The sequence below is a fragment of the Pyricularia grisea genome, chromosome I (assembly GCF_004355905.1).
Source record: "Pyricularia grisea strain NI907 chromosome I, whole genome shotgun sequence".
NCBI classification, from domain to species: Eukaryota; Fungi; Ascomycota; class Sordariomycetes; order Magnaporthales; family Pyriculariaceae; genus Pyricularia; species Pyricularia grisea.
The window spans coordinates 2,562,885-2,588,477 of record NC_044973.1 but is presented as its reverse complement, the minus strand read 5'-3'; the positions used below and the strand labels follow the sequence as shown (position 1 = coordinate 2,588,477).

Here is a 25,593-nt window from a genome sequence, read left to right as displayed (position 1 = left end):
ATGAGAATGTTTGTAAATATGACGAGGTTTCGGCGATTTCAAACCTAATTACGAAGTACATAGTCATGACTATGCTAGCGATTTCGAGAAATATAAAAGAATTTGTGGTTCCAATGTATACATAAACTATCTACGCAGTCCCAAAGATTTTTATCTAGCAGATTATGCCAGCAACATGCATGCGGCACAGCAAAGGCCTCACTCATCCCACATCCTGTGTTCTATACATCTAGGTTAGGTCATTAATACTTCCCACCGACTCCCTGTTCGAGAGAAATATCACTTGAAACAGCCAGAAAGACCCCAATTCGGCTACAAGTCCTCGAGAGCCTCCTCGAGCCAAACCTTGACCTTCTCAGCGACCGGTTCACTGTAGTTTATGCAAAAATCATGCGGCAGCACGCCCGTATCATCAACCACGACCTTGGTCCGCAACCCCCTTCCCCCCTCCCTCTTGGCCAGAAACGCATCCCTGACATCCTCAGCAACCCAGTGGTCATTCTTGCCATAGAGCAAGAAGAACCTGGTACCCGCCGAGTCTCGCGGCTTGGCAGCAGCATCGCCGCCGACCTCTTCCCAAAACTCGTCCCCCCAGCGGTCCTCGCCAATGACGCGCATCTCGTCCTTGCCCATGTGCAGCGCCTGCCAGACGCCGTCGCGGCTCCCGAGCCACGCCGTGGTCGTGTCCACCGCGTGCGGCGGCATCTTCCAGAATCTACGCAGGACGAAGCGCAGCAGCGCGAGCGGGAGCACCGACAGCAGCAGCGCGGCCGCGACGTGTGCATACCTGTCCAGGGGCGCGACCTTGCGGATCCGATCCAGCCGCTTCCCCGAGGGCGAGAGCGCGATGTGCGCGATGGTCGGGAAGAGGAGGATGCCTGCGCGGAAGTCGTCGGGACTGGTGAAAGCTACGCCCTTGGCGTTTTGCTCTGATTTTAGCTGCTCCTCCTCTCGCCGTCGCTGCTTCCCTCGGTGCACGACCTCGCACGCAATGTACGCCCCGACCGAGTGGCCCATGACCATGACGGCGTCGTATGGCGTCGCCTCCGCCGCCGCCGCCGCGGCACACACCTCGGCAAGCCGGCTCTCCACGAAGCGGATCTGGTCCGCGACGTCCCTGGGCGGATTCCCCGGGATGCGGAACGGGGCGTCGTGGTCCGCGTCGTCGAAGCCGGAGAGACTGGTCCCGTAGAGGTTGACGGCGATTTGCGCCGGCCCGGACTCGTCCAGCAGGCGGCGCAGGTGCGAGAGGAACGGGCCATAGTACTCAACCAGTCCCGGGTTTCCGGGGATGAAGAAGAGGAGAACGTTTCGTTGGCGGGTCGCAGTAGCGGCGGCAGAAGCAGCAGTTTCGCCTGTCGTCTTGGGCGAGGGGAAAAAAAGAGATTTTGGCGATGAATTTTGACTGCCACTGCTGTAATTGAGGCCGCCGGGAAGAGAGTGGTCTCTGCCCGCGGCGGCGGTGCTCATTGTTGCGGTGTGGTACAAAGTTGATCTACCGTGGTCTTGGGGTTGTGGGGTTGTTGCTATCACTTGCCGGATTGGAAGCAATTGGTGTCGCCTACACAGCAGAATTGGAAAGGCAGAGCCTCTCGTAACTGTGCTTGTATACTGGCCAAGTCGCATGCAAATTGTCGACAAAAGATATTGTGGCATCCAAAAATAGGGGAACGGAAAAGGCAAGATGAATTGGATGTACAAAGAAAGCTAGTGTGTCAAATTGCCTAGACTTTTCTCAGCTATCCACATTGTTGATGGCGCCCAGCGATAAGGGGCGTGGTATTTATTTATTTTCCAGACCCGGGGCTACGGGCAGCGAATAGTCAACTACATGTGTGCATCAAGACTACCCGAAGAGCTAACAAGTATCATTATTTGAAAGAGTACTTACCCACCTATGTAAGTTATGTAGTGTGCTTACAATCTTGAATTCAACACACCCTGATACAACCCCAAAGTCGCTGGTATCCGCTTACACTTATAGTATTCGCATCACGGTTTCCCCTGGGGACGGACAAGACGTTCACCTCTGCAATAGAAAAAAAAAACACATTTACTACGTCACTGGATATGTATTGAAAGACGAAGAGATCGCGGTACAGTATCGGAAAATGAGACTTTGGGTCTCGTTATTATACATGGTTAGTCGGATAGAAAATTGAAGGAGCCTGCATGTAGGGTCAGTCGTTGTCCAATCCTCAGAAGCAGCAAGCCGACGTGCTTCCCACGCCCAGAGCACGTCAATGACTGCGCGACAGAAGATCAATCGCCAATACCCTACCGAAGACAGCCAACTTTGTGCAAAAGGTTAGTCCCCCTGAATACCCATTCTCGCCCTAACCTGCGTCTTTGCCTCTCGCTGATCGCTGAGCGCTTGCATACTCTGCAGAATGATTGACAGGCAAGCAAAAAAAAAAGCGCTTTTGATACGTTAATCTGATCCTGATTTTGCTTTGAATCAAAGAGTCGCGATATCCGAAATGCCCGTGGTAAGCGACAAGTTATAACTACTGCCGTTGGTTAGGAATCGTGAAGAGGCCTCAAGTCGGCATGTTAGTGAGGTTAGTCTCTGGCTAGACAAGGCAGGCTTGAGGCAATGTGCCAGTCTCGTGTGCTAATTCTGTCGGCAGCGAGTCGGCTCGTACTGCATCTCTTGGATGATCTAGGCGCCAGGCGGAGGAGGCGGAGGTGGCTGATCACTCGGGGGAGGCGGAGGAGCGTCACCAGATGGCGGAGGAGGCGGAGGAGCACCGCCAGAGTACTGTGCGATCAAGGCACTGACGTTAAAGTCCGAAGGCAGTCCAGGCGGAGCATTTAGTCCTGGAGCACCAGGGAGTCCAGGAGGGGCTCCAGGCAATCCAGGTGGTGCAGGTATCCCAGGGGCGCCCATTCCGGGAGGACCGCCATAGCCACCATACCCGGGGTATGCGCCATAGCCAGGTGCACCGGCGGGTTGGCTCCATGGAGCTGGGGCAGGCGCAGACGCAGACGCAGATGCAGCAGAATAACCATTGTCGCCGCCGTGGCTATTGTAGCCGCGATCGCGGTCCCTATCCCGTTCACGGTCACGGTCCCGGTGGTCTCTGTCGCCGCGGTCCCGGTTGCGCCAGGGCTGGTCTCCATCCTGGCGATCACGGTCATCGTGTTGCCGGTTTTGGCGATCCCGGGCCCAAGGTGCTTGTCCACCAGATCCACCGCCAAAGCCTCCACCAGTTCCGCCACCACGGGGGCCATCGTCGTTGTTCTCGCGATCGTTGTTGCGCTGGCGCCAGGGTGCGGCCCCACCAGTAGGGCCTCGTTGCCAGGGCCTGGCGTTGTCACCGCCGCTGGGGCCAGTCGGCGGAGCTCCTGGTCCAGCTTCGATACGAGCAGGGGCTGCGCCGCCAGGACCACCGTTAATTTCCTGCATGAGAGCCTGTATATAAATAGTTTTCCAGTTAGTCACTAGTGCCTTTGTTCGAATATAGAGATGCTTATACAGCATGGTTGATCACTCACCTCATACTCCTGATCAACAACCTCAGCACCACTGGTAGGCCCGGCACCGATGCGACCAGCAGAGCGGAATCCTGGTCCGTCGTTGCGCCAGCTAGCACCACGCTGCCTGTCGGGACAATCCCTCGCCATGTGGCCAGCATTGCCACAGACTCGGCAGATAATGTTGGTGGTGTAGTTCTGCTTCTCAGGACACTCCCATTTCCTGTGGCCAATTTGCCCACAGTTCTGACAGGCCTGGTTTTCATCGTCACGCAGAGTACCGTTCAGTGCAGCAAGCTCTCGAAGCTGGTTGCGCTTCAGCTCGTTCTGGCCTTCCGGAATGGAGGCCGCCTAGACAAACGAACTCGTTTAGAGAGGGTTCCGAGAGTGGAGGGGATATGATCTTTGGTGTCCACTCACAGTTTCAATCACGTTATGAATCAGTTTCTTGGCCTTGTTGACCTTCTCCTCGGTATCAGCCATAATGAGACAGTGGAGGTCCTCTTCCTGGTTACTGGTATGGGCAGCATCAGATCTGCCTTTTCCTTCCTTGACTGAACCTTTGCCACGAATAGCGATCTTGGCACCAGATTCAGACTCCATCTTCTTCAATGTGTTGCCACGGGGGCCGATAAGTAAGCCAACTTTGAGAAGGAAGAAGGGTGAGTGTTAGTACGTTTTCAACTAGCTGTGAACTAATCAAGTCAAGTGGGTAGACAGCCCAAAGTCTGCCTCGCGTCTCGTTATTCTGAACAGCGTCTGCATGTAGATCGCCCCGCAGAGTATGAACAGCCCGTCCATAGACGAGGTCGGAGGGGGGCAGGTTAGGAGCATAGTTAGAGGGGTTAGGGGGTTAGTAGTCTCACTGAAGTTGATTTCCGGGTAGTCGTTGACCGGCACGTAGACCTTTTCCTGCGTTTTGGTAGGTCTTCGGTAGTCGGACGGAGGGTGATAGTTGGGAATGGTCTTGATTGCCTTTTCGATGAGCTTGTGACGCTCGTCCTCCAGCTTCTTGCGGTATCTGTACTCCCTGGTGTTGACACGGCGACCCTGGTTATCGTACTGAGGCGCGGGCGACGGCGAACGGTCGCCATCGGCAGGGACCACATCATCGATCTTGAGCTTCTGCGTGATCTCCTCAATTCGGAGATGAAGGGTGTATGCTTCGAGCTGTTCGGCTGTCATGTTAGCCATGACTGCGGTCGGAAGACCCATCAGGCCTGCGGCCTTATTATCCGTGGCGTCGCCCCATCGGTTTCGCTTCTTGCGTCGTTTCGGGCCGTCGGCCTCGGATCCTGGAACGATCAAACAACAATTGTAAGCATCATCAAGTCTCCATCAGAAGCGAGGGGCCCCTAAAGGCAATCAAGACTTACTTGGCTCAGGGCTGCGACCGCGCTTAGCATCGCGATCGCCGCCATTGAAGCCGCCCGAGTACGACGGCTGCGACGGCGCAGAGTTATTGGAACCTGAGTTGAAGCTGGGCTGCGCATCCTCAGGCTCAGCGTCGCCACCAAAGCGGCGCGTCTTGCCCAGTGGGATGTTGTTCGAGCCCGTGATTCCCTGGTTTCTCCAAGACATGTTGAAGTAGTAGTGGCGATGCCACGTAGGGAATGGGATTTGGAATGATGGGATGGGTGTTCAAAGATATTTGCGATTTGGATATGGCGTGTAAGCAGCGATGCAGCTCGCGACGCCAGGTTCAGAATCAGAATAAGAATCCAGATCCACGCTTGGAAATTTGGCCTGGTTTACATAAGCCAGGATAAGCCTAAATGCATGATACCAATGCGTATCGGGCCAATGACACGACGGCGCACATTAGCTCCGGTGGGGCACAGCACGTATATTGAATGCAGCAGTGCTAAATTAAGAACACAGGACATGATTTTGCTCGTGACAATCATTCGCAACTAAATTCTTCAACGCGGTGCCCTCACCAAACCGCAAATAGGAAAACCGACACATTCTCAACGATTCCACTAAGTTGATCGCAGTAGCTTCCAATAACGCCAAGTAAAAGATTACAATATTTGGTCCAGACCTTTTCATGTTGCACTGACGCTCCTTATCTGCCGAGTCCCACAGAAACTTGCAAATTACCGGCAGACCTCGATTACTCTCAATCGTCTGTCTGCCTTAGGTACCTAAGGTAGGTAGGTAGGTACCTAATCATTCAGTATTTACTGCGTGTACCGGACGAACCTATTTCTTCGCATCAGTGGCCATTCCTGCCTGAATCCACTTCCTGGACTCCTCAGCCATCTTGTCCAGCTCCTCCTGGCTCTTACCAACGTGGTCGAGAGCCGTGTGCGGAGTAGGCACGTTGCGACCCTTGTCAAGACCAGGTCTCTCCTTCAGTTTGAAGAGCCATGCCTTCAAGTGAGGGAACGGCTCGATGTCAATTCCACACCATGCTGGTTGGTGTGTGGGTGATAGCTGTCAGCGAACCGTGAACTGATCCAGAAGAGTATAAATCACGGCCCGGGAAAGAAAACAAGCACTACTTACAGTAACCAGCTACCCATCCCCAGCAGGCAAAGTCGGCGATGGTTGCCTTGTCACCAACGAGGTATCCGGACGGGTTGCTAGCGAGCTGCGTCTCCATGACGCCATAAAGACGGCGGGTCTCGTTTTGGTACCTGTCAATGCCGTACTGAATCTTCTCGGGAGCGTAGCCTGAGATTTTGTTAGGACCGGTGAGCAGGTATCCTCCATGTCATAGGTTGTCTAATACAACGACTCCGCAAGAGGGTTGTATGAGGGGTTTTATCATGTACGGCGACGCGGCTGACAGCACTAGGTAGACTCGTTGGCTCGTGCAAACATCTGACCAAGGCATTGAGACTTCCAATCATGTTTGTGCCACCAACCGACCTCGGCTGTCTTAACAGCCAGCGAGCACAATGTTTGGATCAAATCATATAGGTAGCAAAAAGCATTGCAGACTTACGGCTGAAGTGGTTCGCCTGACCCTGCATGGGACCAAGGCCGCCCATCTGCCAGTAGAGCCAGTTCTGGACCTGGTAGTGCTCTCGGGAACCGTGGGGGTACGACACCTTGTGCTCCGTGTCATAACGGTCCACGAGGTACTGCATGATGGAGGCGCTCTCAAACAGGTTGATGGTCTTGCCATCGGTAAAAGTGTCGGTCAATGCTGGGATGCGACCGTTGGGGTTGATGTCAAGAAACCATTGCTCCTTTTGCACGTTCTTCATGATGTCGATCTTGGTCACCTGGTACTCAAGGCCCAGCTCCTCAAGCAGGATAGACACCTTGATGCCATTGGGCGTACCAGTGGTGTACAGGTGAATGTCGGTTTTGATACCCATGTTGGCAGGTTGTTGACTAGTGCTTGCTGCTCTTGTTTTGGTTTTGATAAACGAGTAGTAAGGGTTTTGAGTTTGAGGTTGAGGACGGATGGCGTGGGCTCGGGAAGTTGTCAGTTGTGATGACGATACAGCTCCAACTAACTGCTTCCAAGCTCGGGAGGAACCCCTCGAACATATAGTTTGCCGAGTCAGTGAGGGCCACATATCGATGCGGGAAGACGCGGGGTCCAACTGCAACTTGTTCGAGCTGGCATTGGATGAGAGGGAGCTTGCGGCTGGTTGTAGTATTTTGGGTGGATTAGAAATGCCACCGTACCGAAGCTGCTGGTCTCCATCGGGGGTTGCTTAACAATCATTGACGCAAGTGCTCGCTAATTCGGCCCAACAAGTTGTTCATGGCTAAGGTACAGCACCCTGAATCACACCAACTCCACTGAGAGGTATCCACTAGGTACCTCATTTCTAGAATATATGCTTTCTTCCAAAAGTCAAAACAGTGTCTGCTCTGTTCCGTGGTTCCGTAATCATTCATGTGAATACTAATAATCGAACAAATATTGTCCTAGGCCAAAAGAACAAAATACAAAGTTCCTGCATCTTTTCCATCCCACTTTAAGCCAACCAAGATGGGGGTGTGAGTGGATTACCAATTGGCCCGTTACACCATGAAAGTGTAGTCCAGCCAATCATCCTTACCACCCACTGATCACCTCATCGTCGTCGCATCGCCCGCATCCGTCTTCACGCATTAGTGATGCAGTCGCCCGAGCCGGAGAATACCTACGTTATGAACTTAGAAATTACCGCATATTCTTCGGGGACGCTTCTGGGGTACTTTGACTGAACGGCATCTTCATACCACCGAAGGTGCCTCGGGCGATGATTAAGCGCACTGGCATTGATGAGGCCGGCGACCATTCCAGAATACTTTACCTACAGTGAAAAGCCTACTCATAGTTACTGTGGAGTTCACGACAACGAACCAGATTGATTTCAAATACGGGGGCTATCTATGTTTTCGTGTCTGTGATGTGTGTTGCTTGCTCGTCCTGGAGCCTACTGTCACCACTTGATCATTGAACAACTGATCCATGTTGCTGTGTCGACCCCCTCGACCCCCTAGGTTACCCGTCACTCACCGAGACGGGCGGGCAGACTAATTCGTCGCTGACACCTATTACTGAAGTCCCTTCGTGATCAATTATTGCGTACTGGAGCGTGGTAGGACAAACAAACACGCTTTCGCATTACACTTGCCCATCGCCAGGTGCAGCTTTCATGTCTCGGTAATCAATGAAGTATAGTGCAGGTGATATTGAAGCTGGGAGGCATCCATCTCATGGCAATGGAACATGTCAAAATTCGGGCAGCTGTGGCCTAGAAATGCTCTCTCTAGGACGTTACTCAAATTCTTGCTGACACTCAGACACGCCACCTCCTTGAGTGCCCTGAAGTATAGGTAGGTACCTACCTTACCTACCTAGAGAAGCCGCAGAACGGACGTCGCCGACAGACGGTAAGTTGCAGGTGGTCGTCATTCCCTGGAACTAAAAGCAGTCTCTTGGTAGCTCTGTTTTGTGAATCCAAGGCAGCACGCACCTGCTGGATCTTGTGGATATTATTTAATCGTGGATAAATACCTTGAAAAAGCTCTACCGGCATATTCTGTTACCTTCTCATAGAATATAACATGCACTCAAAATCTTTTTGTTTGCGCGTCTGGTCAAGGAACAACATCATTTCTGTTTTTACTCTCTCCTCGTCGCGGATATATCAAGATCACATAATAGAAGCACCAGACATATTCCACCGTCAGTCTTACAAATAATGTTCGACGCCAGGAACCTGGCCACCCTGGCCCTGTTCTTGAGCCTGATGGGAAATGTCGTGAAAGCTTGGCCCATATACTACTCTCGGGTATCCTCAAGCTTGAGCGGCGCAAGTGAACAATATCGCATCGACCCCGACTGGGCAGCTCAACATGTGTTAGCAGGAACCACAGTGAGTTTGTTGGCCACCTATCTACCTGGGACATACCGCATTCTCGACATGTCGGGATCTCTGTGAGACTATCTGACTTAGATTTTGATAAATAGACATATGGTCTCAATTTTCCAGGGGAATACGACTACGCCGTCTTTTACTGTCAGAACCTCTGCGACGGGACAAACGGCTGCATGTCCATGTTCACAAACTTCGGTAAGAGCACTGCACTGCTTTCTTCATGTACTTCCCCTGTCATAGCAAACGTAGGTTTCAACTAACCTGGACATCATGGGCAACATTCAGACAGCAGCAAGCCTGCGGCTCCAAAGTCCTGGGCCGTCTGCACTATGTTCGATGCGTCGTAAGTTCTGTACCTATCTCAATTTTAACAAGGTTGATCTGCGAGCATCCCGGTCAACTGCCAGAGAACTTTGAACTGTGACTGACAGACTTCATCCATAACTTAGAATTAAGCCGCAGCTCTATGTCGACCAAAGCGACAGAAATTTCCCTGCTGTCGGAGGATACAACAAGTTCGGCTAGCCCATTGATGATGCAGTCATCTTCATAGCCATCGCAAACAGTACGAGGAGAACTGACAAATGGTCTGAAGGGGCTGGTCAGAGGCTTTTGTGGAAGACTTTCGGAGCTTGAAGTGTGTTTATAGAAGACAGGTGGAGCTGGGCGGCAATAATCGAGTGTTTGGCGAGCCTCAATATCCTCTGGGATCTAAAATGGCCTGGCCTAGGAAGTTCCTGAAGTCATTAGAGAATTCGCCCGTACTTCAAAAAATGAATCACCGAATGACTTGCCTGTTTCATATTCTACATCTGCCAGAACCCGGTCCCTCTATGCAAATTCTCTATGTTGACATTCTATCGTATGCGTTTATCCACTCCTTGGGTATTCTTATATTACATTCAGATAATACATCATCTTACAAAACTGGGAATCCTCAGTCGTCCTATGCACCATCGGTTGAATGGCTGCGTGTTCGAATAGTGGCCAGAATAGTCACTTAGCAGACCCATGAGCCCGTCTTTGTCTGCTTGCTCGTTTACTTTTCAGAGGCTTTTGGGGCTGATCCGTCCCCATTGAGTATGACACCACCCGGACGTCGGTATTGGCGGTCCCCATACGTCAACCCAAGCGTAGTAGGAGTTTCATTGAGAGACCCAGTCCCTTGCTCGCCCTCCACCAGAGGCAACTCGCCAGCCACGACGTCTGTCACTCCCGCGACGACGATTGTATGGTTCATGATGGGCAGCATCATTCTCTCGGATGACTCTGACAGGGCGCACTTGAGAACGTACAGAACCCCTGGGCCCTGGAGCATCGGCGGACTGCCGTGACCTCGATGGCCAGATCCGGTGGAAATGGCAACGCAACCCGTTCTCCTCTCCAGCTCATCAAAAAGACCCAATGCTGACCCTGGCTTGCTAGGTTCGAGTTCGCCATCCCTGACCTCGTACGGATTGGCTCCATTGGGTCGCGTAAAATGGTGCGCTACACGTGCGCCGGCATCGGTTCCCGCCAGCACGTGAACATTGAACACACCGCCTCCCCGGGCAATTGCGTCTAATGTCCTGCTCGGCCTCTTGACGTTGAAGGCGACGGCAGCCACGTCACCATCCAGATCCAGAGAGGCGAAGGATGATACGGTCATTCCAACAGGTTCGACGTCCTGCTTTGCAGTCATGGCACTGTTGTAGCCTTTGGGTGGAGATGCCCCGGCGGCAGTGATGACCACAACGGACTGCGGCATCCGGCGTAAAACAGCTTTGACACGATTGGCAACATCCGGAGCAGAAGGGAGCGGCGCTGCGCTCCAGCCAGAATGTGTTGTAGCTATTTGGCGGGCCGATGCTACGGGGCGCTTGTCAGCAACCGGGTTCTCCTATGTTTTAGGTATCCCAAGATAGAGAATCGCCGTCAAGAACAGCCCCAAAGCTCTACAGAGAACAGTTCACTCACTATTTCGGCCCGCAGCCGCACTATAACCAACACTCTGCAGCTTTACATATTGAACACTGGCACGTGTCCACAACATAAATGTTGTGCTTGAATTTGAGTGCCACAGTGTGCTCCTGGCAATTGCGGCAAGCCCACAGCAGCTCTTCATCTCAATCAATCATCCCATGGAGTGAAGAAACCTTGAGATATTTGAGCTGCGGAAAAGAATCACAGACTGCCCACTGTAAAGGGCAAGAGGTAGATGTACGTCACTGGAAATGGGTCCTGTTATGGCGTCCAACAACTTTTTTTTGCCTAGTCTATGCTTATCGATAATGGGAAAGAGATCCGACTCGATGGCAAGGAGCTTGTCCGCTGGTACCTGCGGCTGCTATGCGCCCCACCTCCAATCGACGACTAACCCAGTTGACAGGGGTTCAATAGGTGCACGGTCTGCCGCGACTCTGCGCCAAAAATTGTTCCAGGTGCCATTCGCGCGATCACTAGCATTGAGTCTGGCAGGTTTTGCCTTGCACAGAATCCCCAAATTCAACAACAAAACAGGATGCCAATGCGGTGACGGCCCGCCCTATATCTGACGCCTGTTGAAATCTTCCCAAAAACCGACACCCAAACTGAATATACGTCTACAAAGCCTTCGGCGACCAGACACACCCCATATAAAAAAAGACACACCTAAAGAAACCGCCAACATGGGCAAGCTTCCGTCACACCTCCTCCCGGCGCGAGCCTCAACACTCCTCGCCGGCAACGCCACCCGACCGACCCTCTCGCCCGCACACATGACAACCGAGACCGTGAGCAGGACGGGCGGCAGCAGCAGCAGCAGCAGCCAGCAGGTGCGACACGCGACGTTGATCCACCGGCCCCGGCGCCCCTACACATTTACGCAGATGGTTCAGCTGTCAGACGGCAGCACCTACACGGTCCGGACCACGAGCCCGCACGCCATCTACCGCTCCGCCAAGGACACGCGCAACAACGCCCGCTGGCAGCCCTCGGACTCGTCGCTGCGCAACGTAGAGGTCGACGAGGCCGGAAAGCTGGCAGCCTTCAGAGAGCGTTTCGGTCGCGGCTGGGACGCCGCCAAGAAGGAGGACCCTCGCGCTGCGGCTGCGGCTGACGGAGGTGCTGCTAATCAGGCTGCGGCTGCTGCTGCTGCTGCCCCCGAGGAGGACTTCTTGGATTTGACCGACCTTATTGGAGGATATGCCACGGCTGCTGGTATGGACACTGGTGCAACAGGTATGAATGCAAAGGAGGCCGCCAAGGCGGAAAAGGCAGGAAAGAAGAAGGGCAAGAAATAAAGGGGGTTCGCGGAGGATTGTTTTCTTTCCTTTCGATACATGGGAGTTATGGAGGATTGCAATGCTGACGTCCGATCACGGCGGCATCTCGTGGCCCCCGACCACTGTACCCATTTGTACCATCAAGAATCTACAGTCGAGATTGTGGCTGTTGTATGATAATATCAAGGAAACACCTTTTTTTTCATCACTTTGCACTGGTTGTCATCTTGACCGAGAAATCTCCTGTATATGATGCGGAGGTATATATGCTTTGAACAGTACAGCACTTTTCTGAACTCCCGTTACTCTGCATCGATTAATAAAGTCACCATGGGTAAACAACCATTAACAAGCGACGACAAGATCTCTGTCGAAAGTTTCGTAGTGACCCGTATTCAAAAGTCAACCACTTCAGAGCAAACCAGCAAGATATGACTTTACCAAGACCTAATCCGAGTCTTCGTCAATCCTTGCACGCGCCCTGTCCACAGCCGTTTGTCCGGCCGGCTTGTTGTTACCGCCACCGTTATCAGCCGAAGCCAAGACAGGTGGCTTGTAGAACGCCGCTTCATCGTCGTCGGCATCCAGCTGCATGAGAAAGGTCTCCCACTTCTCGATCAGCTAAACGTTTCGGTTCTTAATGTCAGCAATCAAAAAGCACCAAAAAAAGAAGAACAACACCAAGCAGTGCAAAAACTGACCTCTTTCTGCGCCTCAATAGCGCTCTCCAAAAAGGTCTCCACGCCGCTCTTGAAATCTTCCACCTTCTCCCTCTCAAACCTGTCCAGCTCAGTACGCATCAATTTGCCCATGTCATCAAACAGCAGCCGTGCTTGGTGGACCTTGCGTTCAGCATCGGCGACCTCGGCACCCACATGGTTGAGCCTATCCTGCTGCGATCGCCCCTGACGCAACAGCTTGTCCTGCGCGGCCCGCCGCTTATTAAGCTCCGTTTCCGCGCCGTGCCATGCGTAAAAAGCCTTTTGCCGCTGCGCAAAAGCCTGTTTGACGCTACCGATGAGCCTGAGATATTCCTCGATGACGATTCCAAATGTAAGAACGTCCTGCTGGGCTTGACGGTCGTATACGTCTTGAATCGTTGTTTGGAGCTCTGAAAGAGCGTCCAAGGGGCCTGATAATGCCGGGGAAAGCTCCACCGTAGACAAGGCATGAAGGGATGCCGAAAAGTCACCTGCAGCCTCGGCCATTGCCTTGCGTTGGCCGACCATAGTCTCCATCGCCTTGAGCAGGGCTTTGAGCTGATTTTCCATCGCGTCGAGGTAAACCCGTCGCTCGTGGAACCACTGTACCCAAGTATCACCACCATTAGTTGCCACCCCATGTACGCTCCGTTTGCCACAAAAAAAAAAAAAAAAAAAAAAAAAAAAAAAAAAAAAAAAAAAAACTTACATCGTCCTGTTCAACAAACTTGTTCGTGCTACCTCCAATGCCTAGACTGCTGAACATGCCCTTGCTCTCGCCGCCAACCATGTTGAGAGGCTCTCTCCGTTCCTTGTGCTTGATATCGACATTGAACGACTCGCTCTCCAGGAACAGCTTCAAGTCAGGGTCATGCTGCAGTGTCGGATGCACCGCTATCTTGTTGAGCATCTTCTCCAGTGCTTGCCTTCGAGACTCAACAAAGTTGCTTTCAAAACGTCCCACGGCCTGCTTCTCAGGCGGCGGCGGAACCACGACACCGGGATTGTTTCCATGGAGCGTGTTGTACAGCCACAGGAAGTCCCGGTATCGTCTCTTGACCTCGAACTCGGGTTGCTTGTAGCCCTTTGATGTTGTCTATATGGACGTCATGGTTAGCCGAGTTTTTCACAAGCTTGCAGAAGGGGTGCCACAGGGGTAGCGTACCTTTGTTCTCACGGAATAAACGATATGCGAACTAGTCAGATCTCCAACCTTGTGCGGGTCGCCAACCGTGATCCAAAAAGTCGGTTTGGCCGCCTGCTCGATGCTCACGCTCTGCGCCACCCCGCCGGGCCTTGCCGCCCCTCCAGGACCCTGCGGCGCCGGCGCGACAGGTGGCGGCACCCTCGGCCCACGGTTGGTGGTATCAAACAGCCGGTCGTCATCATCGTCGTCGTCGATCCGGTGCGGGTCTGGAGGCCCTCCCCTACGTTGCTGCGCACCTCCACCGGGCCGTATCGCGAGCGAGTGCTCCTTGGGTGGTGCAGGCGGACCTGTGTCAGAGGAGCCGCCGGTGGGCGACAGGTTCTCCGATAGCGGAGCCGCGCCCGGAGTGGTCGCGCCGGTTGAGGGCGGTGCTCCGAGAGGGCCGAGCGGGTCATCCTCGACAGCTTGCAGGCGGGTGGGCTGGGCGACGAGCCGACGGGGTGTGAGTCTAGACGGTCGCGGGCCTCCGGTGCCAGCAGATAAGGAGCTGGAGCCACCTTCACTGCTTTCTGATGGCTTTGAAGTAGCGGTATTGTCGTCCTGGTGCTGCTGGGATGACGACTGGCTGGTGCTGGTCGTAGCCGCGTCAGCCCACGGCGCTTCTTCTAGCGGATCCATTGTTGAGCTTATGTCAGGGTGTATCTTATTGCAGATCGAATTTTTCAATTGAATATTTCTGCAGCAACCTCGAGCTCAAGGCTACTCAAAGCCCTTTTGGGTTTGGGGCTGGTTGTGATGTTCGGTTGTTTAGCTGAACGGCAAGGTTGGTGACAAGATGTCAGTGTACAAGTGGGTTTCGGGAGCTGGTAGCTGGTCGCAGGCGCTTCGCCCTAGTAACCTTGCTTAGCTTTGCTTGGTCGGGTGGGTTCTCCCCGCAGCGAATCTCTCATGATTGGCCATGGATTGATGACGTTGGCTCTACTTAGGTACCCCACAACGCCTTCTCATTCTCCAACCTAAAGTCAACTGAAGAGCCCCCGTCAGTGCACTGTAAACCAAACTAGAAATAATCTGATAAATGTTTTGAATCAGCTGAGCACTGCATGTTGTCAAGTTTTCATGATAGGTTCTGAATCCAGAGTTTTGTTTTCTATAAACTACCTAACGGCGAATCACAAGCTGTGTAATGATGATGCCCTTTGATTCTTTTGGTGACCCTGATGCCTTTGAGATATTATTCTCTTAATAAATAATCAGTAGCCTCAAAATCGGTACCGAGATCCAAGAAAAAGGGCGAAGGCGGTACTATGGAATATGTGATCGCCCATTCGCCTGACCGCAACCCTGTGCCTATGTCATCGTTGATATTGGTATCCTATCGCTCCGGATCATAGCAGCCTCCTGCCACTACCAGATTCATCCGTGTGAAATGTACCTTGAGAACAGGCGTCTTCTTCGTTGGAAAAGCGCTGATCTGATCAGGGGTTATTTGCACCTCTTTGCCCTTCTTTTTTCCAGTACCTCCACTCCCACCGCCACTGCCACTTGTTGTCCCGACCGAAGCGCCAACCGAGGAGGCTGCCTGACCCGGTTGTGCACCGACTGTGATGCTCCGCTCCCCAGAGCCTCCAGCAGCAGCATTGTCCCCAGCTGCTCCTCCAGCACCAGATCCTTCCTGCTGCCCACCTACGGTAGCTGCAGATGGCCCGGCGGTAGCATTCGCCTTGCTACCATCGGCCGGGAGCTCCACGTCCCACAGTCGAACGGTGCCATCGAGACCGCCGGACACAAGAACGTTGGATTCGACACTGAAGCTCAGTGACGGAATGCCACCCTTCCCATGTCCGCGACATCGCTTGATGCGCTTGCCCTTCGAGATGTCCCAAAAGATAATGTTGCCTCCAATGTCGGCGCTCGCCAAAATCTTGCCATTGGGCGCAACCTCCAACGTGCTGATATACTCGGTGTGACCGGTAAAGACACGCACACAGTTACCTGTCTGAACTGACCACATCCTGATCGATTTATCCTGTTCGTCCGACGCAGAGAAGACATAAGTTCCGTTAGGGTGCCATGCCAGTGCCGATATGCTCGTGTCGTGGCCGACCATGATTCTTTGCGCCGACGCATGATCCTGCATAAACACTCGGACTGTCTTGTCCCACCCTGCTGTTGCAAAGTAGTGACCATGTGGTCCCCACAACACCCGTAGCACCGGTCCATGGTGAGCTTTGTATACGGCGAGGCAACTCCAGACGTCCAATGACCACAGCCGAACCTGGCCATCCGCAGAGCACGACAGTAATAGCTTGGGGCCCGTGTCGATACTGTTGCTGCTAGTCTCGTCATCAAAGAGGTTATGGTCGGTGTTGGCGATGGAATCTGAAAACGAAACACCGTAGACTGGTCCCGAGTGTCCGACGAGCTTGCGGTTATTCACATGTATATCTTGCTCCTGAGGGACCTTGGACTTGAGTGGTTTGCCGTCCAGGCTCCAAACGCGGATATACGAATCCATTGTCCCCACTGCTACAAACTGGTTGTCCTTGGAGAAGTCCATGCAAGTAACGCTACGAAACATCCGGTTAGCAACCCTCAAAGTCAAGAAGGCCAGTAAGAACAGGTAACTTACCTTCCAAGCGTATTGTGGAATGTGAACATGCAGATCGAAACTGGCACTCCCACACCACCTGTCCGGCCCTCTATTTTGAATCGATCTCGGTTCTCCCGTACCCTCTGGATTTCCATGACAACATCACGTGCTCGAGATGGGGGGAGTGGCAATTCACTTCTAAGTGGTCCGTCGGCACTATCTTCTCTCTTAATCTTGGCCTCAAACTCTTCGACAAGTGACGATCTCCCGGGAGCTGGTGGTTGTCGTTGATCTTCGTCTTCAAGTTCAGCACGTACATCATCTCGAAGTTCAGGTTCCATGGGGAGAGGTCCTAGCTTCAGAGGTGCGGTTGCATCCAATGCATCCTTGTTATTGCTCCCCGTAAAGACACCGGGAATGCCCTCTGATGCATCAGCCTCGTCCAGATCTAAGTTCTGTGTTTTGCGATAGATGGCCTCGAAGCTGTACGGCTCAATAGGGCCACGCGCTGTTGACTCGAGCAGGCAGTGAGTCTGAAGGATGAAAGTGGCAACAGAACCGCCGCTGTCGGACTCGCGCTCGAGAAAGCTGAAAAGATTTCCCGTGACGAACTGGTTGAGAGGGATACGATATTTATTCTCGCGGTACTTTCTTGTCATGTCATTTTCTTTGACGTGTACCGGCAATGTGACCATTGCAAGTATTTTAAGAGCATCTGAGTGAACGCTCTGGAATTGCGGTTGCAGAGTCTGCAATAATTGCTTTGCATCGTCTGCATAGCCGCTTTCGACCAAGTCCAGATATGAGTAGACCAAGAGAGGCCAAAGGATTTTCCTCAGTTCAAACTAGACAAGATTTGTCAGAAAACAGATTAATCGATAACGAAAAGACTCAAGACTTACTTTGTAAACATCGAGATTGTTCTCTACCCAGTCTCTTACTAGGTTGAAGGCCCGGATGAACCTCTTTGGGCCAGCATCCTCAGCTCGCGTATGAATGGGCCTCCCATCGGCACTGACGTGAGCTGATTCTCTACGAAAGGTTGCCTCTGTTTGTGTGTAGCCTTTTTTGAGCAGGTAATCAGTGACCTAAACATGTACAATTAGCGTTAAATCCTCATGTGTCAGCCGCTTTGCTAAAAATGCAACCGCGACTTGAGGCCAAGTTGAGTACGAAGTGTGAGTGAAGCTTATTTCATTAATCATACAATACGACAGCTATGCTGCGTGGCCACTTGGTGTTTGGGAGCCTTCGCAGCCGCGAACCTGGAGAATACGCGTGACATGCCGGCTCCTTTTGACGACGCGGCACTATGATGGAACGAGGCGACAATTGTTCGGGAATTTTAATGAAAGAAAAAGAGTGAGAGTAGATGCAAGTTGATTTGGGAGCAAACGATGCGATCCACTGGACGCTCATCAGTGCTTGCTGTTCAACGAGATATGCTTTAAATAGTGGTTTGGTATTCCCATCAGAAATGCTAGATGATAGTACCCGTTCGACCTACCAAGAGGGAGATAAAAGAGAGTTCAGAGAGGTGATTTTGCTGGCATTCACAGAGCCGCGATAGCGAAGCATGGGGAATGAGATATGTGAAATGACAATGGATATGATGAGAGGCACGTTTTGGCATCAACCTTGGGCCGCAAGATTAATGTGTACTTCCACTAGGGCCAAAGCAGCAGACATGAAAGAGATACTCGCTTCGGCATCATTCTCAGGTAGGTGCAAAGGATCAGGCATAAGGACTGACGGATCACTGCGCAAGGATCCCAACTGAGGAAAAAGAAAAAGAAAATAAAGAATCAAATTAAAATCTACTTACAATCTTGTTCAGATCCGACTGCGAAGTGGCAGTCGTGCCGCCGCCGCCGCCGCCACCGCCGCCCGACGGTGCGGTCGACGGCCCGGCGCCGGCGGGAGCATGCTGAGGCTGTTGACCTGCATACTGCGCGGGAGGCGGACCGCCGGCGGCGGAATTAGGGGGAGGAGGGGCTCCCGACATTGCGGATCTAGACCTCACGAAGATCTAGATATCTGCAGCGGCTGAGCCTTTCCCTCATGCATGCATCGACGGTGAAGGTCGCGCTCAGGCGCGCCTGATGCGAGAAGTATGGCGCGTCGTCAGATGGCGAGCTTATAAGCGCCTCGTCGATTGATATGATCGAGTAACAAATGGATTCGATGTGAAGCTTTCCTCAATTGTATCTCAATGCGAGAATTCAATGGCAGTCGGCAGATGACGAATTCCTATCACAAGCGCGCTGATGAACTTGATTGATTGATGCCCGTGTTGAGGCTCAAATAAAGCTTGGGACCCACATCCTGGGCTAAACTTGTCCCTGAACTTTGGGCGGAAGCAGCAGTTTACAGGTAGCAAGGGGTCCACCCCCGCAGAGCTAGGAGAACCCATGCGAACCAGCCTTTATCGATAAGACCCAAGCTACGTAAACATCGTCTAGTCCACGGCCAAGCTAACTCTCCTACAAAACCCCACGACCACCACTCAATTCTCAACTTCTTGACGCGACATCCGCTATCCGCTGCTCTACTGGCTGCAAAACGCACTCGTGTCTGCTCAGCATAGAGAAGGACTGTTTTAAACCCAGGCGCGATTTCTTTCGTTTAATTGCTAGCTACAATGGACCTCTCAGAGCCGGGCGCAGGTTTAGATTACGGCGTTGTCGATGTGAATGCGCCATTCACTAAGGCAGAGAGGTTGCAACAACTCAGTGAAATAGACAAGGTAGGCATGTGCCGTTCCGCCAACTCGCGGCGCTCAGAGCTCCACATACATCGCCAAACTGCTAACAAACTTCTACCACCCACCACAGGACATTGCATCCCTTCTCGAAAAAGCTGGGCGGGTCATCGGCTCCCTGAAACCCAAACCTGACTCCGCCCCCGACCCCTCCGCCGCCGAATCACAAGACCCTCCACAGCTGGCTGCGTGCAAGTCCGCGACGGACGACTTCTTTGCGACCCTGCAGTCCGTCAATATTCGCCTCAAGCGTCAGATCTACGGCCTCGAGGAGGCTGGCATCATCACACTGTCGCAGCCTACCATCACCGCCGCTGGCAAGACCAAGCCCAAGGGGGAGCTCCCAACCATGATCAACGCCGTGGTGCCCCCAGTTCAGCCGAACGGCGTGGGCGGTATGGGCGCGGGAAACCTCGATGTCGGATGGCTCAACAGTAGGAGCAACAAGGTCGACCGCGACATGGAGGCTGAGCTGTGGGCACGTGCCAGGCAACATCTTGAAAGTGTCGCTGCTGCAGATACGAACGGTGCTGATGCCGCTGCTGATCATCCAATGTCTGGCTGAAAGGCTTTAGTAAACGCAGAACGGCATGTTTGTTTCATTCTTTACTTACCTCATACTCTCTTACCTCTCTCCCACTGCCTAGACCTAGTTCTAGTTCATATTGGGAGTAGATGGTGCAGATAATTCTCTTGAATGTCCGGCATTTTCAACAGGGGCATGGCGTTTTAGTTTCAAAAAAGATACCCCTGGCTTATCGATGTAATTTTTCTCTCTAATTTCCTAATGTCTTCACGTATATTATATATCTCCAGGGCTATGAAATTCTTTTTGACTATATGGGCGTGTTTTACGCGTCTTGCGTGGCATAGTGAGTAAACATCATCTTCCCTGTTCACAAACCACATAGCGCTTGTTGTTGGTATTCGCCAGTCGAAGTTTCGTCAACACAAGTTGCATAACCCGGCCTTAACATTGCCTTTCAAATTGTTGCGTCTACCTAATGCATTCCTACGCGCGTATCTCGATTTAAAAAAAAAAATCAACGCGACTGTATCTACTTCCTTTCCAGACCCTCCAGGGCTCGCTTTGGCCAGGATGGAAAGTCGACCAATATCAAAACATTTAGCTGGCAGGAGAGATCTCAATCGACTCAGTATGTTGTTCCCCGAAAAGAAAACCCCCGGGGCGTACAATCTCGCCGCACATAAGTTTCCGGCGCTTAGTTGAAACCCTCCTGTTCATCGCCAATAAAGCAAAAGTTTCGACAACGAGATGACGATATAGTGACTTGATACAAGCGATGGATATATGTTTCCAGTAGTAATATAGGTTCTCCAAAGCTCGGTTGTTACAATGCTAATTCAGGGCAACAATACTCACCATATACTCGTCATACTCATCGCCAGCCTTGGACGCTTGTGGTATGCTTTATAGGTGCGTGAAGAAAAAAATAAAATGCGTCGCCTGGACAAATGTGGTTGAAGAACTTGATGGGTAATTTTCGTGGTAGGTGGAGTAACCTTGGCTCCTGCCATGGCGCCGACTAGTTGATGGCTGTTCATAGTGACCACGTGGTGGACTTTCCTCGCAAACGTCAGATCGGAGCCCTACAGCAGTGCAGCACGAGGTGGCATTGACACTGAGGCAGCCGAGAAACGGTCTTCGAGTGGCTTTTCCTCGGACTCGGTTGCAGACTGACGCTGGATCGATCTTACATCCGAGCCGTCTTTCTTGAGATGAAGTCGTTCCTCTGCCCAGTATTGGCCTTTGGTGAAGACCCGGAAAAGCCATGGCTTTCTCCCCGCAGGCTTCCAGGTCCAATACTCCTTGCGGTTGTACTCCCAAGGCTCCAGTTCGCCGCCACTCACGAACATGACAATCCAGATGAGCGAATTGATCACAGTATAGACGAATATGCCTCTATAAAATGGATATGTTAGCTCGGTTCCACTTGGTGATCTTCCCAGGTAGTAAAATACTGACGCGATGAGACCATAAGCCACGCTGTAGCTGAATGGGATGAAGCAAATTGTGACAAAGGACGGAAGCGCATCTCCTATGTAGCCCCAGTTGACAGCAACCACCTGACGGATCATCAGACAACCGACCTGTGAGGCGCTGTCAGTAACATTTTATGAACAAAATATGGCGGAATTGGCCAGGAACTTTGGGTACACACCAGAATTAAAGTACATCCTGTTGCCCAGGGTGGGATTGATGCAAAGATTGGCGCAAAGAAAATCGACACAAGGAAGCAGATGCCGGTAATGATTGCTGTCAGGCCAGTCCGTCCGCCTTCGGCGATTCCTGCCCCGCTCTCGACAAAGACCGTCACAGGAGAGCATCCAAGCAGGGATCCAAAGGATATGCAGGCGGCGTCTGTGCAGTATGCCAGTGTCGAACGAGGAAAATCCCCGTCCTTTTCGTCAACCTTGTTGCAGAAACGCGCCATAGAATACAGAGTCGCGGTGCAGTCTATGATGTCCACATATAGGAAGGTAAAGACGGCAATGGCAAACTTTGCGCCGTTGCCTCCTGACAAATCCCATTCTTGGGCTCCAAGGGTATGCTGGATCGGGTGGAAATCAGCAATCTTCCTGAAGAACTCGAATCGAGAGTCGCCTTCATCCGTGTGAGGGAAGTATGTGAGGGAGGTGTTGCGTCTGTTGACATGTCAGCTTCCAGTTTCATGCATATGATCCATTGGTATGTCACTTACGGCCATGATAGAATCGAAACAATCGCAATGCCGATGATGATTGCTGACTTGACTCGGAAAGCCATGAGCCAGGCCGTAAGAAGACCGCCAAAGATTCCAAGCCACATCTGCACCAAAACGTCAGCAAGAGACGTAAGCTTGTGCAACAATTCAGAAACTTACCTTGTGGCTTTGCATGATGTTATTGGGACATTCGCCACGGTATAGGTCCTCGGGTGGGCAGCCGCCAATCGTCAAAGGGGTTGAAACGCTTCCAGTGACAAGACCAATACCGTTACCATAAGACATTCCCACGAGAGTGAGGAACAATCCAATGCCAACTCCGGACGCGGTCTTGAGGGTGCCTGGTACTATCTTGACGAGCCAGTGTCGCATGCCGGTGATTGCTAGTAGGATGAAGATGAAGCCCTCTACGAATACAGCTGTCAGAGCGAGGCCGTAGGGTATCGATCCAGTGCCTCGAACGCCGACGACTTGGTACGTGAAGTAGGCATTGAGGCCCATTCCCGGTCTAGCATGTCAAAAGTCAGATCCTGGCCTTGTTATGTTCTGGGTAAACAGAAACGAGCTCGGTTTGACTTGGTATTGTAACTCACGCCAATGCGACTGGAAGATTGGTGAGAAATCCGAAAAGAATGCTCGAGAAGCCGGCGACAGCGGCAGTCGCTGTGACAAGATCGCGTCTGACTTCTGCAAAAAATATCAGTGGTCATGTATGGTATTTATTTGTACAACATTGCCCTCACCATTTTGACAAATCAAATATTCGGTCTCATTGGAGCAGAGACCAAGATCCGTTTGGTTCTTGCAGACACAGTTGGCGCCGGTATCTGCCAAGATATGCGCCTATTTACCGTCGCCAAGTTCAGTATGAACTTTCTCATGACCAGAAAGGGGCAAGCGGGCTATAGAATTCGGACTTACATTGACGGCAATGATGTATGACATCGTGGCGAAGGTGGTCAGGCCAGCTCTAAACTCCCTTGAGAACGTCGCATCTTGGATCTCGTCCTCCTGAATTTAGATGACAGCATTAGCAAACCATGGCATCAGCGCCCATAAGCGACTTGAGCAAGCGAGAAGGCGCCAAACTTACATGGCCACAGCCTCTAAGACGAAAGATTCGTCCAAAAGTTGACGTGTTGATCTTTTCGTCAACCTGATAGACGACGTCTCTGATTCGGCCCATGACTGCCGACAAGCGGCTGCCTATGGAGCTCATTGTTGCAAGACTAGGGTTTTGGCATGCCAAAGTCAACAAACATGAGTCGCAGCTTCAAGAGGGACGAGCTTTGAGCGTCAAAACAAGACGATCGGAGACACCTTGGTATACGCGATGTAATACCGTTGGCGTTGAGTAACTTACCCGGCTTCACTTATCGTAGCCGATGATCTTGATGAGGGCTCCCTTCAGGTGAGAATTTGTGGCAGCTAGTGGGAAGCAGAACTATGGGGTCAACAAATAAAGAGAAAGTGAAGGAGAAAAACTGGAAGGAAGGTGGAAAGTGAGGGAAAGGTGGAATTCAACAAGGAGGGAAAGTGGGTCAGCAAACGGCGAAGCGGCCGTACCAGATCTGCAAGTAAGGTAAGGTCAGGTACGTCAGGCACTCGGTGTCGTCACCCAAATCTGTGATTTATCGAGTACAGGCCTGAGACAAAGCTGTATAGCTCCCATTGAGATGTGGTTGAACGGAATCTGACGAGTTGGGGTTGAAAGGGGTGGTGGGTGCTTGACTTAGGCAAAGCCCATAGTCTCCTTTGGGATCCGAATGGAGCTGTTTGCCTCGATACATACCTACCTACCAGAACCTACCTAGGTAGGTACAGTAAAAAAGGTTAAGTTCCTCAGCAGCCATAGACCTTGGCTTGATGAACATGGAAAGTGCACCCTGAGCTTGGGTTGCCGTGGATATTGACAAATTCAGCAGCCAAAAATTACGAAGCCGCAGTCAAACTAAAGCTTACATCAATTTGCCGGATCAAATTTGTCAGATTCCAATCATCAATGAGCTCCAAGGAGACCCGAGACCCGAACTAAGACACGGATGTAAAAATGGAAAGAGAATGGTCTAATCACGAACCAATAAGCACTTTAATAGGATTCGAATCCACTTGTGACCCCTTGTTTGCTAGCTTTACAATTATGTGCCAAGAAAACGATATCTACCTTGGATATATGTGCTCGAATATATCAACGAACCTGCGACTACACCTTCATTACTTCACAAGCCTGCCACTTACATTTATACCATTTACTTAGGAGGCTACATCCAGGAACCGCACTTTGAAAGCAACAAAGATCCTGTACTCTCATGCGATGCCGCCAGGACCCGTAGATTATAATGATACTCGATTGTATATAAAAAAAAGTATCTGCACGCATACCTAATTATCTATCAGTAGAAGCTTGCCATGGTATTCTTAGCCCTAGGCGACACATTATGCCAGCAACGTTCGGGAGCAAACGGCGAGCGAGAGACTCTCCGTCAGAAGGTGAGAGACCAGGCGGAGATAAATCTGCACGAAACTATTATGTGGCCGGCATGCGGTGCTTCTCTACTTTGTCCGACAGTATAAAATAGGATGCAGTACAGCACAACATTCGGGACTTATGGTGTTACTTGAACCGGGCTCCACATTCTGAGCAAACAAAGCAACTGCTTCCGATCATGGGAATCTTGTGCAGATATACAGTTTCACTTGATAGAAGTGCTAGAGAATTTTGGTGTATCAGGCACTAGACTGGTAGACTTGACCAGGGGGAAATACAAGACATGAATCCAGCCTACTGGTCAATGGAATATGACCGACCCGATGAGGATCGACGCCTGGGCCATCTGCTCGTCTCCGACGGCTGCATGCTGCCATGTGTACCTAATCGGCAGCTGTTCAACCACGAAATCTGCGAGATTTGTAGAGGAGCTACTTTGTCGCACTGTAGTGCTTACGGTCGAAAGATTCCGGGTATTAAAAGGGGTGGCTTGGCGAGCAATAAAATCTCCAAGTGCACCTTAGAGGGGGAAATGCTCAGCAAAAGACTGAATAGACCTCGGGGATCGAAGGAGCTCCATTGGACCACATCTCACGGGAGGCGTCCGGGAATGTATCCGTTTTGGGTACAAAGTGAGACACACAGCCCCCGATAGTTCCAGCAGGCTCGAGGGAATATATGCATGTCGCAGACAGGAAGAAAGAGGCGGGTTGCATCAACCTTTTGTCAAGATTAAAATTTGTGCCTGATTTGCTTGTGGCAGAGGTAACCCTTGACGGCGCTTCAATAATCAACGCTTTTCACCCTCCTCTTGAGCCTCCGCTGACTTGCGCCTTGGAATTCAATTCTCCAATTAATTACAGAATGCAAGAACAGGCGAAGGCAAGTCTTTACCTCGGCGTCGATACTGCATCAAACGCCACGCTATGTGAACCTAGCCCTACCCCCACTGGGCAAATATTGATATTCAAGACAATGAAAGTTCGTATTATCGGGGGCAAGTATACGCATATTTAGACCAATACCGGCCAGGGAGCTTGGGAGAAACTTAACTGAAATATTCAAAGAAAAGAAAATGTATTGTAACTCATCGTTTGCTCAAAAAATGGTCGCACCCCG

The 25,593-nt window shown here is 51.7% G+C and overlaps 12 protein-coding genes across 12 annotated transcripts; 4 read left to right on the top strand and 8 right to left on the bottom strand.

Annotated features, from left to right (window-relative positions):
- Positions 1-312: 312 nt before the first annotated feature.
- On the bottom strand, positions 313-1,470 carry PgNI_05818 (uncharacterized protein; the record flags this gene model as incomplete). Its single annotated transcript, XM_031125849.1, has 1 exon — positions 313-1,470. One exon carries the CDS (start codon positions 1,468-1,470, stop codon positions 313-315), a length of 1,158 nt encoding a protein of 385 aa, XP_030982553.1.
- A 589-nt stretch (positions 1,471-2,059) lies between these two features.
- Positions 2,060-5,146, bottom strand: PgNI_05817 (uncharacterized protein). Its single transcript, XM_031125848.1, has 5 exons — positions 4,854-5,146; positions 4,344-4,772; positions 3,898-4,121; positions 3,499-3,828; positions 2,060-3,415 (listed from the first exon to the last, which is right to left on the bottom strand). The coding sequence occupies exons 1-5, from the start codon at positions 5,056-5,058 to the stop codon at positions 2,663-2,665; spliced, it is 1,941 nt and encodes a 646-aa protein (XP_030982548.1). The 5' UTR covers positions 5,059-5,146; the 3' UTR covers positions 2,060-2,662.
- A 192-nt stretch (positions 5,147-5,338) lies between these two features.
- PgNI_05815 (uncharacterized protein) lies at positions 5,339-7,013 on the bottom strand (the record flags this gene model as incomplete). Its single annotated transcript, XM_031125846.1, has 3 exons — positions 5,339-5,894; positions 5,989-6,156; positions 6,431-7,013. The coding sequence occupies 3 exons, from the start codon at positions 7,011-7,013 to the stop codon at positions 5,683-5,685; spliced, it is 963 nt and encodes a 320-aa protein (XP_030982550.1). The 3' UTR covers positions 5,339-5,682.
- On the top strand, positions 6,134-6,995 carry PgNI_05816 (uncharacterized protein). Its single transcript, XM_031125847.1, has 2 exons — positions 6,134-6,176; positions 6,285-6,995. The coding sequence occupies exon 2, from the start codon at positions 6,384-6,386 to the stop codon at positions 6,927-6,929; it is 546 nt and encodes a 181-aa protein (XP_030982549.1). The 5' UTR covers positions 6,134-6,176; positions 6,285-6,383; the 3' UTR covers positions 6,930-6,995.
- A 1,623-nt stretch (positions 7,014-8,636) lies between the features above and the next one.
- Positions 8,637-9,338, top strand: PgNI_05814 (uncharacterized protein; the record flags this gene model as incomplete). Its single annotated transcript, XM_031125845.1, has 4 exons — positions 8,637-8,810; positions 8,906-9,008; positions 9,099-9,156; positions 9,263-9,338. 4 exons carry the CDS (start codon positions 8,637-8,639, stop codon positions 9,336-9,338), a joined length of 411 nt encoding a protein of 136 aa, XP_030982551.1.
- A 296-nt stretch (positions 9,339-9,634) lies between these two features.
- On the bottom strand, positions 9,635-11,028 carry PgNI_05813 (uncharacterized protein). The gene is made up of 2 exons (XM_031125844.1): positions 10,770-11,028; positions 9,635-10,661 (listed from the first exon to the last, which is right to left on the bottom strand). Exons 1-2 carry the CDS (start codon positions 10,915-10,917, stop codon positions 9,853-9,855), a joined length of 957 nt encoding a protein of 318 aa, XP_030982544.1. The 5' UTR covers positions 10,918-11,028; the 3' UTR covers positions 9,635-9,852.
- A 205-nt stretch (positions 11,029-11,233) lies between these two features.
- On the bottom strand, positions 11,234-14,737 carry PgNI_05811 (uncharacterized protein). Its single transcript, XM_031125842.1, has 4 exons — positions 13,925-14,737; positions 13,469-13,855; positions 12,760-13,362; positions 11,234-12,679 (listed from the first exon to the last, which is right to left on the bottom strand). The coding sequence occupies exons 1-4, from the start codon at positions 14,582-14,584 to the stop codon at positions 12,506-12,508; spliced, it is 1,824 nt and encodes a 607-aa protein (XP_030982546.1). The 5' UTR covers positions 14,585-14,737; the 3' UTR covers positions 11,234-12,505.
- PgNI_05812 (uncharacterized protein) lies at positions 11,462-12,076 on the top strand (the record flags this gene model as incomplete). The annotated part of the gene is made up of 1 exon (XM_031125843.1): positions 11,462-12,076. The coding sequence occupies one exon, from the start codon at positions 11,462-11,464 to the stop codon at positions 12,074-12,076; it is 615 nt and encodes a 204-aa protein (XP_030982545.1).
- A 310-nt stretch (positions 14,738-15,047) lies between the features above and the next one.
- Positions 15,048-17,600, bottom strand: PgNI_05810 (uncharacterized protein). Its single transcript, XM_031125841.1, has 3 exons — positions 17,402-17,600; positions 16,539-17,344; positions 15,048-16,476 (listed from the first exon to the last, which is right to left on the bottom strand). The coding sequence occupies exons 2-3, from the start codon at positions 17,192-17,194 to the stop codon at positions 15,282-15,284; spliced, it is 1,851 nt and encodes a 616-aa protein (XP_030982547.1). The 5' UTR covers positions 17,195-17,344; positions 17,402-17,600; the 3' UTR covers positions 15,048-15,281.
- A 531-nt stretch (positions 17,601-18,131) lies between these two features.
- On the bottom strand, positions 18,132-18,504 carry PgNI_05809 (uncharacterized protein; the record flags this gene model as incomplete). Its single annotated transcript, XM_031125840.1, has 2 exons — positions 18,132-18,275; positions 18,325-18,504. The coding sequence occupies 2 exons, from the start codon at positions 18,502-18,504 to the stop codon at positions 18,132-18,134; spliced, it is 324 nt and encodes a 107-aa protein (XP_030983270.1).
- A 509-nt stretch (positions 18,505-19,013) lies between these two features.
- PgNI_05808 (uncharacterized protein) lies at positions 19,014-20,075 on the top strand. The gene is made up of 2 exons (XM_031125839.1): positions 19,014-19,245; positions 19,334-20,075. Exons 1-2 carry the CDS (start codon positions 19,141-19,143, stop codon positions 19,823-19,825), a joined length of 597 nt encoding a protein of 198 aa, XP_030983269.1. The 5' UTR covers positions 19,014-19,140; the 3' UTR covers positions 19,826-20,075.
- A 165-nt stretch (positions 20,076-20,240) lies between these two features.
- PgNI_05807 (uncharacterized protein) lies at positions 20,241-23,901 on the bottom strand. The gene is made up of 10 exons (XM_031125838.1): positions 23,350-23,901; positions 23,080-23,215; positions 22,908-22,997; positions 22,730-22,829; positions 22,580-22,673; positions 22,146-22,494; positions 21,984-22,090; positions 21,444-21,927; positions 21,248-21,372; positions 20,241-21,184 (listed from the first exon to the last, which is right to left on the bottom strand). Exons 2-10 carry the CDS (start codon positions 23,203-23,205, stop codon positions 20,872-20,874), a joined length of 1,788 nt encoding a protein of 595 aa, XP_030983274.1. The 5' UTR covers positions 23,206-23,215; positions 23,350-23,901; the 3' UTR covers positions 20,241-20,871.
- Positions 23,902-25,593: the final 1,692 nt, after the last annotated feature.

Bases quoted from the DNA above. Each gene is read 5' to 3' on its own strand.
- PgNI_05816 (XM_031125847.1), top strand. From the start codon at position 6,384: ATGTTTGGATCAAATCATATAGGTAGCAAAAAGCATTGCAGACTTACG.
- PgNI_05813 (XM_031125844.1), bottom strand. From the start codon at position 10,917: ATGAAGAGCTGCTGTGGGCTTGCCGCAATTGCCAGGAGCACACTGTGG. The intron at 10,662-10,769 runs GTGAGTGAACTG...AGCGCCCCGTAG, and splicing joins TGCGGCTGCGGGCCGAAATA to CATCGGCCCGCCAAATAGCT.
- PgNI_05817 (XM_031125848.1), bottom strand. From the start codon at position 5,058: ATGTCTTGGAGAAACCAGGGAATCACGGGCTCGAACAACATCCCACTG. The intron at 4,773-4,853 runs GTAAGTCTTGAT...TGATCGTTCCAG, and splicing joins CGGTCGCAGCCCTGAGCCAA to GATCCGAGGCCGACGGCCCG. The intron at 4,122-4,343 runs GTGAGACTACTA...TCCTTCTCAAAG, and splicing joins CTACCCGGAAATCAACTTCA to TTGGCTTACTTATCGGCCCC.
- PgNI_05808 (XM_031125839.1), top strand. From the start codon at position 19,141: ATGGACCTCTCAGAGCCGGGCGCAGGTTTAGATTACGGCGTTGTCGAT. The intron at 19,246-19,333 runs GTAGGCATGTGC...CACCCACCACAG, and splicing joins AACTCAGTGAAATAGACAAG to GACATTGCATCCCTTCTCGA.
- PgNI_05811 (XM_031125842.1), bottom strand. From the start codon at position 14,584: ATGGATCCGCTAGAAGAAGCGCCGTGGGCTGACGCGGCTACGACCAGC. The intron at 13,856-13,924 runs GTACGCTACCCC...ACGTCCATATAG, and splicing joins TTTATTCCGTGAGAACAAAG to ACAACATCAAAGGGCTACAA. The intron at 12,680-12,759 runs GTCAGTTTTTGC...CGAAACGTTTAG, and splicing joins CTATTGAGGCGCAGAAAGAG to CTGATCGAGAAGTGGGAGAC.
- PgNI_05810 (XM_031125841.1), bottom strand. From the start codon at position 17,194: ATGGTCACATTGCCGGTACACGTCAAAGAAAATGACATGACAAGAAAG. The intron at 16,477-16,538 runs GTAAGTTACCTG...GATGTTTCGTAG, and splicing joins TTCCACAATACGCTTGGAAG to CGTTACTTGCATGGACTTCT.
- PgNI_05807 (XM_031125838.1), bottom strand. From the start codon at position 23,205: ATGAGCTCCATAGGCAGCCGCTTGTCGGCAGTCATGGGCCGAATCAGA. The intron at 22,998-23,079 runs GTAAGTTTGGCG...ATCTAAATTCAG, and splicing joins GTCTTAGAGGCTGTGGCCAT to GAGGACGAGATCCAAGATGC. The intron at 21,185-21,247 runs GTCAGTATTTTA...TCCATTTTATAG, and splicing joins GTGGCTTATGGTCTCATCGC to AGGCATATTCGTCTATACTG.